This window comes from Cuculus canorus, chromosome 15 (assembly GCF_017976375.1).
Source record: "Cuculus canorus isolate bCucCan1 chromosome 15, bCucCan1.pri, whole genome shotgun sequence".
Taxonomy (NCBI): Eukaryota; Metazoa; Chordata; class Aves; order Cuculiformes; family Cuculidae; genus Cuculus; species Cuculus canorus.
In genome coordinates this window covers 6,047,169-6,058,953 of record NC_071415.1, presented here as the reverse complement: position 1 = coordinate 6,058,953, position 11,785 = coordinate 6,047,169, and the positions used below count along the sequence as shown (strand labels likewise).

Sequence of the window (11,785 nt, the reverse complement as noted above, 5' to 3'; positions counted from 1 at the left end):
GCGCTGAATTGTAAAATAAAACTATTATTGCCTTTGCTTCGAAGACTTTATCCTCTTCAATATTTTACCAGTGAATAAGTGTTTCTCCCACTGACTCCCACGCTTAGAAGCGGCATTCTGCAGCTCGGATGGGTTTGCTCGGGATCACCCGCATGCCGTGTTTTAGCAGGGGCACTAACACCCGTCAGCACCTCCCCCCGCGGGTTCCCCGTGGGCCGGGGCGGAGCTGCCGCGGCTGCGGGCGGAGCGGAGCGCGGGGCCGCCCCCCCCCCCCCCCCGCGGCCATCGGGGCGCCGCCGGCCCGGACAGGTGAGCGGGGATGGGGGCTGCGGGCCGCGGGGGGGGTGCCCTCCGCCCTGCCCCTGGGGTCAGTGCGCTGGAGAGAGGAGAGACGATTGCCTTCCTTTTGGTCCCTTTTATTTGGTGCTTTTTTATTTGGTGCTTTTTTATTTGGTGCTTTTTTATTTGGTGCTTTTTTTTGGTGCTTTTTTTTTTGTTGCCTTTTTTTTTTTGGTGCTTTTTTATTTGGTGCTTTTTTTTGTTGCCTTTTTTTTTTGTGCTTTTTTATTTGGTGCTTTTTTTGGTGCTTTTTTGGTGCTTTTGTTTTGGTGCTTTTTTTGGTACTTTTTTATTTGGTGCTTTTTTGGTGCTTTTTTTGGTGCTTTTTTTGGGTGCTTTTTTGGTGCTTTTGTTTTGGTGCTTTATTTTTGGTGCTTTTTTTGGTGCTTTTTTTTGGTACTTTTTTATTTGGTGCTTTTTTTGGTGCTTTTTGGTGCTTTTGTTTTGGTGCTTTTTTTGGTACTTTTTTATTTGGTGCTTTTTTGGTGCTTTTTTTGGTACTTTTTTATTTGGTGCTTTTTTGGTGCTTTTTTGGTGCTTTTTTTGGTGCTTTTTTGGTGCTTTTTTGGGTGCTTTTTTGGTGCTTTTGTTTTGGTGCTTTATTTTTGGTGCTTTTTTTGGTGCTTTTTTTGGTGCTTTTTTCTTTGGTGCTTTTTTCTTTGGTGCTTTTTTCTTTGGTGCTTTTCTTTGGTGCTTTTTTGGTGCTTTTTTGGTGCTTTTGTTTTGGTGCTTTTGTTTTGGTACTTTTTTTGGTGCTTTTTGGTTTTTTTGCACTCGAGAGCTGAGGATGTGTCATTGTTGTACTCAGAATTGCTTCTTTTATAAATCGCGAGAAAGCAAAGCGTACTAAATAAGAACTAAATAAGAGCTTTCTCATGCTAGGAATTAAAAAAAAAAAGAGCCTGGCAGCTCAGAGGGACACTTCAAAACTTCTCACGGGTCCTGCAGAGTGCGGTGCGGTGGCAGGGACGGTGCCCCTCGCAGCCACCACCTCTGTTCATCAAATCCAGGGAAAAAAAACTTTATTCTATGTTCCCTTTGCATGTTGGATCTGTATGCGCGTTGCTTCTTGCTCTGGTAGGGAAGGTGCTGAGCTTCGTTTCTGGATCCGTGCCTCTGAATTTGGGTTTTAGGGAGGGGAATTGAAGTTCTTTACTGACACTGTTTTTGCTGGAACTGTGGAGCTACTTCTGAGAAGTGTTTGCAAAACCTTCTGTGGTGCCAGATTCACTTTCTTGGAGAACCTGAGGCAATTTTAAGGCTGCTTTGACATGACCCTCCTGATCATTACTGCTTGTGAGCTGGAGAAGGGTTTTTTTTTTTCACTGCTATTCTTAACTTTTGACTTCTGATTATTATACTATGGTTTGCAAACATGTTTTGTTTCCTTCTGTTGCATATTAATAGCAAGTCCCATCACATAGCTGCAGAGGGCTTGCACTCTCACAAATGCAGATTAGTATCTAATTAAATCTAAAGAGGCTTAACTGACATGTAGTAAGGATAATTGTTTTTTTAAAAAGTATGTATATATGAAGACTTTGTGCGCTTACAGAAAAAATAGTGTATGTCAATGAAAATGCAGGAAAGATGTGACTGTTCGCTGGCACGGGGCGTATTTTCATATGCTATATGAGGGTCTAAAAGGAGAAAAAAACCTTTCTCAGAAGTGGCCTTTTGCAGGGGCAGAGTTGAGGCTGGAGCTCACCCCACAGCGCCGTGTGTGGGGACTCACGACTGGGACATGACCAGTGGCACAGCTCTGCTGCATCTCTGTCATCCCCCCCTGTCCTGTGCCCCAGCTTCTGGCCACCGCTACCCTTTCCACTGCCCTCAGCTTCTCTCACTGGGATTTGCCCGTGGTTATAAATGTTTTGGCCGGCATCATCCCCTCCTTTGTTTGCATGCTTGTGTGCACAGAAACATTTACGTACGGGTCATGTGAAAGTACCCAGACAGGCCAGGTAACGCTGATGTCTGTCTTCTGCTTTTTGGGTAGTGGTGTGCTTGTGGTGAATTCAGTCTTTATATATGCTTTAAGAATTAAAAGCACCGTGATTACAAATGTATCTACTACTGGTAAAGCTCCCTTACAGCAAAATGCCAGACTGTGCTGGTATTACATGCACGAAATGTGGTTCTTTGGATGAAACATGGTGTGGGGGTTATTCTAGGTGACAGGACCAGCAGATGATGGCCAAGATTGTTGATGCTAAGCCTGGACGTGGCAGATGTAAAGAAACCCTTCCCATTTCTGTTGTACCGTGAGAGGGCTGTGGGGTACAGAAGCACATGGGTGTTACTGATAGCACCTTTTCACCTATGTTTGTTTTGAGTTTCTGTCAAGAACCATTTTTGGATCACTGCCCGTGCAGTAGACTCAGCAGGGATCAATAGTAACTTCTTGGAGGAAGACTCTTGAGGATCGTCATTAGTAAAATGGAATGAGATTTCAACTGTTCAAGTCTACATTGGTGAAAATTCTGGATGTTGGTGGTGAGAGTTGAGGGTTAATCTGTCCCTCATCTGGAGGGTTTCTGACAGAAATTAAAGAGAGGAGTTGGGTTTGAAAAGTGCAAATCCCCTTGACTTCCGCCTTGGAACAGGGGAGGAGAACGAGTCAGTGCAAGCTGGGATCCCGTCCCTTCCCGGAGGCTGGGAGCTGCCTTCTCCTGGGGCCATGGGCAGTGGCTCTGGGAACAGCACTCTGCACTGCAGAGGGGTAGCGATCTTCAGGAAGGAAAAGCAAAATGAAATGGTGTGGTTTGTGGGGTTTTCTTCTTTTTTTCTGCACAACAGTTTTAAAGAAACAAAACTAAAATCCTGCTATTTGCAACAGGCTGATGTGGCACCAAACAAAAAGAAACAGCTGAAACACTGCAGAGAAAGGAGTGATGCAGAGTGATGATTTCAGTTTGCATGATGTGTTTCTCCCCAGCGTAGTTCAGATAAAATGAAAGATAGAAAGCATTCATCCGGCTGGCTGCTTTCTCTTTTCTCTCAGGGCAGAGTAGAAACAATTGTTTTGCTTCCTTCGGTCTCAGCCTAATTTTGTCTCTTCCTGCTGTCCGAGCAGATCCCCCTGGACAGATCAAAAATCTTCATTTGCTCTACCTCCCGCACTGATGTCCATACGTTTCCGTTCATTGCTGCCTGTCCAGGTGCTCTCTGGGGGCTGCAGTGGGTACCTGGGGGTCTGGGGGAAGCACCGTAGCCTTGTGCCGCTCTCGGTTCTCTAATTCTGTTCCTCTGAGCCGACCTCGCCTAGCTACATAGTGTGTTCAGGGGTTTTCTTTGTGTCTGTTCTCCTTTTTCATGACGTGTGTGTGGATAGAGCTGGCGTGATATAACCCGTGTTACCAGGAAGAGCCCCGAGCGAGGCAGTGAGCGGTGTCTCTGCAGCTTGACAGAGACGGTGCTGCACACACAGCATCGAACCCTCCCTGTTGCAGCACAGTCTCCCCTTTCTGAGAACAAACAGCTGCCTCTTGGTTTTTGTAAACAGGCACAAGCAAGATCGCTTTGGAGGAAGACTTTGCTTTTTTACGCTCTCAGCTAGTTACCAAGAAAAAAGAGATTAAGGAACAGAAGATGCAGAGGTGGGAACCACTCTGTCATGAGGTCGCACTGTCCCCACCTCAGTGGCAGCTGTGTGTTGCATCTGGGAGAGGAACTGAACTGATGCTTTCTTTGTGTGTGGTGCGGAAAGACACTTAGCTTTCATTTCAGTCGATTTTGGGCCATGTGGAGTACGCTAAAGTGGTGCTTCTGTTGTTTGCTCTCCCCCAGGGAAGCTGTAGAATACCATGGGAGTCAAGTCACATCTTCTCAGGCTTGGCTGTAGGGCTTATGGGTAAGTGGGGCATAGATTTTGCCCTGGGAGCCTGACCTCACGATAATGGACAGGGCTTCAACAGCCTGGAAAACCCCCTCTCATTTCAGTTAAATCAGGTTTCATTTGTGTGGTTCCTCCAGTGCTACAATTGCACCACGGATTTCAGAGGTTTGCTGGTTCTTTATTTGCCATTGTTTTGAGACTGTTGCACAGCTGCTTTTCTCATTGAGTAGATTTAAAATACAGATAAATAATGGAGTAACGTAAGAGATCCTTTTTAAATAACCATTGAGTGTCTTCGGGGTAATGATGCTCGCATTAAGAGATTGCTGCGTTATTAATGCAATTTGGAAACTGAACAGTAGTCTAGAGGAAACAAACATTAAATGTTTGATCCACTATCCATGGCCTGAGTGTTAGGCTCCGCAGGCTAATCTAACACTTGCCTTGAATTCTGCATTTCTCCAGGGAGGAAGTGGACATAGGATTGAGGTCTCCACAAGTGTTTAAATACCAGAGTGTTTCAAGGACAGCAAACATGAATTTGGTGTTTGGGTTCTTGCTGGGCTGTTCAGGTAATAATTCTTTTTGGTGCCCTTTGAGCACACATTTCACCTAGGAGCAGGGTCTGGTAAGGTAAACTTGGGGCTGAGCTGCAGCTTTCCTTTGAAAGATAACCAGATAGTGGAGGGATAAAGGCACAGAGAAAACAAAATAACTGCTGGTGAAATGGCTGGGTGGCTTTCCACTGTAAGCAGCCCTGCAGGGCAGGGCTCTGTTACAGTTTTCTGGAAAAAGCAAGTAAGCTTCTACACGCCACATTGCACTGCGTGTTCCTCACTGTGATGGCTCCGTGCCTGATCTGATCAGAGGGCTTTGTGTGGGATGAAGGAAAACAGAGAACCTTGACCCGATAGTTTCTCTTGAATATTAAACCACACTGGTCCTTTGCCATGCCTCATGAGCAGCATATGCCTTTGGAAGTGGCAGAGCATTAAGAGCTAGGGCTGATTCCGAGAAGGGAAGGAAAGCAAAGTATGTGTTGGTGCTACTTTGAGTGGGAGCCTGTGAGCTAACTCGCTGGGGACTGCTGTGAAGCTGAGGTGTGAGGCCGAGCTGTGTTCAGCATCGATGGTGCAGCCATGAGACACAAGTGATGCGTTGTCGGCGTGATGGGCGCTCCCATGCTGGGCGGCAGGAGCCTGTGGCAGGGGGTCTTTGCCTTGCTCAGCTGCGTGTAGCGTGCTGCGTGTCACGTCAGCAGTGGTGTTTGTGCCCTGCAGTGGAGGACAGACTGCTGTTTGGCGTGCAGACACAGCTGCCTGCTGCAATTGCAGCTTTTTGATGACTAACAGTAAAAAAAATATATGTATTTCTGAGAATCAGAGTCTGAAGCTCTGCTTCCAAAATGCTATTTATGCAGCTGACTGTTGGGATAACGAGGACAGAGGTTTGTAGCCAACTCAGCATCTGATGTTCACCCTGCCTTCCCAGCTGCCTTCTCTCATGCCAGTTCTGCCATCGGGAGTCACACTGCTTTCCTTCAGGCATAACTCTGCATCTTAAAACTTTTCCAGGAGTGCTGCTTTTCCCAAGCTTTCAAATTCTTTACGAGTTGCTGTTTAAGAAACTGTCCAGACAGAGACTAGTCTGTGCCCAGGAAATAAACATTGAATCTTGCCTGTCCGGTTGCGGAGGATTTTTCTTTTTATGATAGTACTCATTTACTGATTGGCTTCTTTACGTTGTGCAGCCAGTCAGGTTAACCAAGGCACTTGGGTGATATGGGCTATATTGTTTTATGAGCTCCTCCCTTCTCAGTTATTCTTTTTTGGAGGCTTTCTTTTCATGATATGATTTCAGAAGGCTGGGCAAAGGCATGTGCTTGTTTTCAGTTACATCAGTTACTTGATTCAAGTAAACTATTGTGATTATTGCGACTTCTTGACAGTTACTGAAACGGTAAATGAAACTGCCAAAAAGCAACCTGAAAGAATTTCCTGTTTACAAAATTGACACCTGTTACTGAGGTGTAAATAAATGCAGTGCCTGTCTGTGCAGCAGCATGTCCAGACCAGGAGTTCTGCTGACAGCAGCCAGGAAATGCAGAATTTACTCAGCTGTGTAGATTGTGACTCTCTTTCCTCCTATTTGGAGAAAAGCTAGCAATGGAGATGAGGAACCATGATGTTAGTCTTTTTTATAGAGCCACTTTGTGATGGAGACTGGTAGGAGGAGTTCTTAAAGTATTTCAAAGCATTTCATGTGGTGGGTTTTTTATTTTCCTTGTAAGAGGGAGAGTAAATAGAGTGAATATTTGTATTCACTTTCTGCTTTATGGTGTTACTGAAAGTGTGGCTGAAAATTGATCTTACGCAAATCTCAGTTTCTGAATAAACATGCATTTTGTTTCCGTGCAGAAAGGCTGCTTTTCCCTGTCTCAGGAACTCCATCAGTGTCCTAGAATTATTCTCACCAAAGTATAGAACACAGGTTATAGAGGAGAGGGAGGCTGCTGGTGGCTCCCAGGGAGCAGATATGGAAAATGTTGACTTCTTAAGGTCATGCAACTGTTGGCACATGGCCAAGCAGTTAAATGGAATCAAAATAATCTTTCACAAAGGCACTTGCCACCATTGCTGTGTGTGGTGTTTGCTTTATTTGTGTGTTCTGTTCCCTCTGTGTTTGCAATTGAAGTAGACACAGCTCAAGGTACTGACTGCTGTAATGCAATCCTTTGTACATTTTCTATTAAACATGTGCCTCTATACTCATTATTAGTTTTATACCTGAAGAACATAAATGCCTCAAGATTCATTTGCTTTTTTTTTTCAGCTATAACAGTTGATTTTTACATTCCCTGAAAAGCTTATGTTGCCTATTCCCTTGCTTTGATCTCTGTCTGTATTTTGAGCATTAACACAGTAGACATAAATAATAGCAACAGCCTCTGTGATTCTGGACAGGTCTGTCCTTTTCCGTACACTTCCAGCACATTGCTAGAGCCACAGCTCTCAAAATCACAGCGTGGTAAATAGTTTTGTTGTTGTGTAAGTAGGCACGAAATCCGGCCTCGCACACGTGCCTGTGCTGGCGCTGCGGTTTTGCAGGCAGTAACACACAATACGACTCCTTTTGCCATTTAACTGGCTCTGAACACAGAGAGTGGATGTGCTGAGCGAGAAAGACTAGTTTATGCGCACATGGTAATGGGAGAAAGCAATCAAACTCCCTGCAGGTCCGTCTCCTCATCCGTTGGCTAAGAGCGATGTGTTGCCTACAGTAGACTCGACGGACTACTGATACCGTAAGTTGTTTTTTGAAACTAAAAAGAATCTTTTTCCCTGAGGTCTAAAGTGTATTAACAGCGGTGTTTTCCAAACTGGAAAACAGGCTGAAGAGATGTGATGGAGGGTTTGTATAACGTGTGGCTTCCAAAGTGTTCAGGGTGTTTATTGAAGTGGCTGCTGTCCCTGCAGCGGGTCTGGAGGCTGTCGGCTGAGGGTGTGTGCGTTGGCTCTGTTGCTGTTCATGCAATCGCAGGTTTGATTACACCACATAGTGACTACCTGTTTGTCAGTGCAGGGAACTACGTGGATCTGTCTAAAGTAGCAGCTCACCATGGGGATAGTTGTGCTGCCGGGACTGAGCTGAGGTCTAAGAAAACATAAGGTAAAATGGTAATGTTTTCTGGCTTACAAGTAGTTTGGTTATGTGAGGAACGGATTTGTTCAATGTGTGCATTTGCATAGTGCTGGTCCTACAGACTTTAGCTAAACAAATTAAAACAATTTCAGCTTGAGAGTCAAAAACTAAGCATTAATTTTATAGTATTGATGAAGCTTTTGCCTTGCCGTGGAGCGACAGTATGAATTTTGCTTTGGAATGGCATTCATAAATGCAGGGCATGAAGGTCCATTGCCTCAGTCTCCTTTACACCCAAAGCAGAATTGAAGTTCTAAGAGGGAGTTTTTTTGGTCTTAGGCCAGGCGGTGGGTGTGCTGTGTCCTGCTCACTGCTGTGGGGCCGAAGCATCGGTCTCAGGAGGGGCTCAGCAAGTAACAAAGCCTCGCCACAATGGAGACGCACAGCGCAGTTGCCTCCAGGCCGAGCAAAGTGCACAAGCATTACCTCCCCCTTATTAAGCTGGTTTGCAAGAAGTCTGCTTTCGAGTCTCCGTTCCTGTCCAGCAGTATGATCCACACCGGAGTGAGACAGACTGGATTTTGGCAGGGACCAGAGGCTGGCTCTCCTCTGCCTGAAGAATCTCTGCGCCTCACTGGGGTTCTGTACCTTCGGTACGGACGTGCTGGTCCTCACCGTGCTGCTGCGAAGGCCGTTGTTATCTCTGCTGTAGAGCTGAGGAAATGAGGACGCTGAGGGGGATCCGAGGGTCACAAGCACAAGCTTTTGTACAGCATGGAGAGATATACTGTGAATTGGGTTAGGAAATATGGCAGAGGGGAAAAGAAAAACAGAAATGCCATTGTTAAATGGGCCAGTGATCTATAAGCTCATATACGTACAAACTTTCTCTATTGAAATTTAGGTCTGTCATCCCATCTCCTGTCTGAAGTGTGTGTGTGTCTGTGTGTGTATGTAAAAATGTTTGCTTTTGTTTGATTGTAATGGAATATGCATTTCTACATCTGAGCCGTCTGTCAGTTACCCTAGGCTGAAAATGCATTTCATCAAGCTGTCTTTGTTGAAGTGATGAAGCCAATCTCTAACCTTTCGTGCACATGGAATGGAGTTTTAAAACTTTACTGTGGTAGAAAAACCTCCTGTGGGTGCAGCTGTGCTACTGGAGCCTGGAAAGTGCGATGCAGGTAGAAAAACTGGGACAGGAGGAGGCTTTAATGGAAAACATGAGCATTTCTTTGTTACTCAACAGAAAGCGAGAAGTTTCTTCACTAGTGTCAGATACCAAGGATTTTCTGTTTCCTGAAGTAGTCAAGTTAATTGTATATCTGCCGGTCATTAGTTGATATTGATGCAGGTTCCTAATGACATCTCGATCACAATCCTTTTGTCTAATTGATTTCTGAGAGATCTAATTGAAGTATTATCATATTATTAGACTAGGATGTTTTAAAATATGTACAGGAGGTGTTGGACAGTGAGACTGGGAGGTGTCCCATGCATTGGGACAGCCAAAAAATACAGCTGGGCCTGGAAAAAAGGAGTTTGGGGTCTATGGATGCCTCATGGTGCTGGTATGAGGATCAAGTTATTTCTGAGTGTTTTCTGACTCTGTACCCTGCCTCTTGTTGTAATGCTGGCAGGTGAAATATCCTCAGAGCATTATTTTTTTCCTTTGTCAATACTTGTATGCCTCATAAATTTCCGTGGTTATAGATTTCTGTAATGTGAACTGTTTTCCCCTATTGAAAATGTTGATTAGGGAGGAAACACTGTGAACTGAGTGTTCTGAGTAACACTTGAGCCACATAAATACTTCAGGGGATTTCAGTAGTCTTAAAAGGCTTCAAGTTGCGCACGAAAAAACTTACCCATAATCGTGGCTGAAGTGTTGTTATGTGAGAGGAGGCTGAAAAAGGGAGAACTTTTCAGAAGTGCCTAGGTATTCACATATGTATAACTATTTTGTTTAGTAGTATGACACTTAGGAGTCCATTTGCCTTGTAGATGAGCTCTAAGTCACTTAGACACAAGACACATGAAATATTTCTCATGTTTTGATATAAATATTTTGTGCCAAAATGAAATAAATCCTGGAATAAATTCACATAGGATGTACCAGCATGGGAGTAATGGCAGAGGGAGAGCTTCAGACTTGCAAAAGCACTGGAGGAAGAGCTGAGTTGTGGAGCTGGAGAGCAAGCGCTGAAAGGGATAACTTGTTCCCTGTTCAGCCATATATTACATTTCATCTGGGAAATAGGTAGGCTTACTGCGATTGAGTCTTTAGTAAGAATTCGATGAGATGTGTTAAATGTTGCCTCTGCTGTCCAAGAACAGAGTTCCCAGCCTTGGCTAATGGAGGCATGATGAAGGGAGCAGGATTGTCTCTGGAGTGATCAGTACAGTGGTTCTGTGCTGGAGACCATAAAACATTGAATAGATAATACCTGGTTTCTGGCCATAACCAGCTAACTTGTGACAAGCTAGATCTTTAGAAATATTTTGGGTTTATTGTCTCAGAAAGAGTAATGGCAGATGTTTAAGTAAGAAATCTGGGGAGTAATTGAGAAATACTAATATGTGTTTTAAGAAGGCATAAGGTTTTTGTTTTGTACCTAGAAATTTAAAAGGGGGGGAGGGCTACACCAGACAGAAGCCTGTAGCTCTTCTTTCTATCCCATTTATGTCACTTCTGGTGGAAAAATTAAGATTTGATTTATGAATAGGCCTGCACCTATCCCTGTGTGCTCCACTGAGTTAATGCTTCTTTCCACTTTGGTGCCTTCCATTTCATGCCCTTCTCTTTCCTTTTCTTACTGTATTTGCTACGCTCTGTCCTTTGATCTTGCTGTCCTTTCTGAATGTCTCTGTAAAAAGGACTACTCCTTACTGTCCACTGAAGGGAGATTTTTTTTCTCCAACGACAGTTAAGTTGTGGGGCTCCTTGCCACAGAAAGCTGTGGGTGCTAAATGCTTATATGAGCTCAGGAGAGGCCTAAAACCACTCATAGGAAGTATTTAAGTACCGCTATGCAACCTTCGTTTGGCATTTATTTAAACTGTACATCCAGGATGCTGGGAGGATGTTGAGGGTAACCCTCCACTGAACTCTGACCTAGACAGCCACATCTGGCTGCCAGCATCAGACTGAGTCAAGTCATTGTGATTTTCCCTTATTTCACTGCAAAAGTCCTTTTGTGGTATCCCTTCACACTTCCCCGTCACTTATTACAGCCTGTCTGGGATGTGTGAAGACTAACTTGGATCTGAGGAAACCAACACTTGCTGCTGGAGGTGGTGTGTTGTGTACTTGGCTCCAGGGAAAGAGTGCTTGGAGCAGGGCTTTGGGAGCTGGTGTGTGTTCTTCTGCTCGCAGTTCTGGCAGTGTGGGTGTTGCTGGCAGTGATTTTGCAAGCAGCTGGGCAGTGCTGTGCCACAGCATCGCTGTGCAGCTACAGAAACAACCGGTTCTGTAGACTAACAGTGCTGCAGAAAGCAGCTGGCAGACTGAACGCAAGGCAAGATGCTGGGCGTCACACCGCAGGCGTGTGCTGGCTCAGCACCCTGGCCTGGTTAGTCCAGGAGTGATGATTAACGACTTGCCTGCAGCTGGACCGTTAGCTGCCTCAGGAGCACATGGATGGGTGCAACAGCTCTTCCCCGTTGTGGTGACTCCCACTTAGTCCCACCATAGTGGGTTGGTGAGAGGCTGCTGTGTCCTGCCCAGGGACAGGCTGTGCAAGGGCTGATGTGCGGGTCTGCCTCCCAGCCTTACATCAAGCGTGGTGCTCTGTAACCTGTTTATTTGCATGAGCAAGGAAATGAAGCTCTACGCACGATCTTTAGACCTTCCATGGGGTTACATTTCAGGTGAGATGTAAAGTCATCAAGTATTTAAATGACCGTCACCTGCAGTGCTGTTCACTTTGCTCTAGTTACCTCTCCTACAAACCAATAAGTCCACAA

General features: G+C 45.1%; 1 protein-coding gene across 5 annotated transcripts in view; it reads left to right on the top strand.

The window, feature by feature from the left end:
- Nucleotides 1–225: 225 nt before the first annotated feature.
- CARHSP1 (calcium regulated heat stable protein 1) overlaps nt 226–11,785 on the top strand; it is a 36,346-nt gene continuing 24,786 nt past the window's right edge. The window contains exon 1 of one of the 5 annotated variants that reach the window (XM_054080422.1): nt 226–309. Coding sequence is in view for 2 of the 5 variants with exons in the window: in XM_054080419.1 (XP_053936394.1) it covers nt 1,395–1,416 (22 nt within the window). In the remaining 3 variants the exon portion in view is untranslated. Of the gene's footprint in view, nt 310–400; nt 424–1,379; nt 1,417–4,173; nt 4,193–7,330; nt 7,482–11,785 lie in introns of those variants that run through there. The other 4 variants (XM_054080425.1, XM_054080419.1, XM_054080421.1 and 1 more) reach the window with 4 other exon arrangements.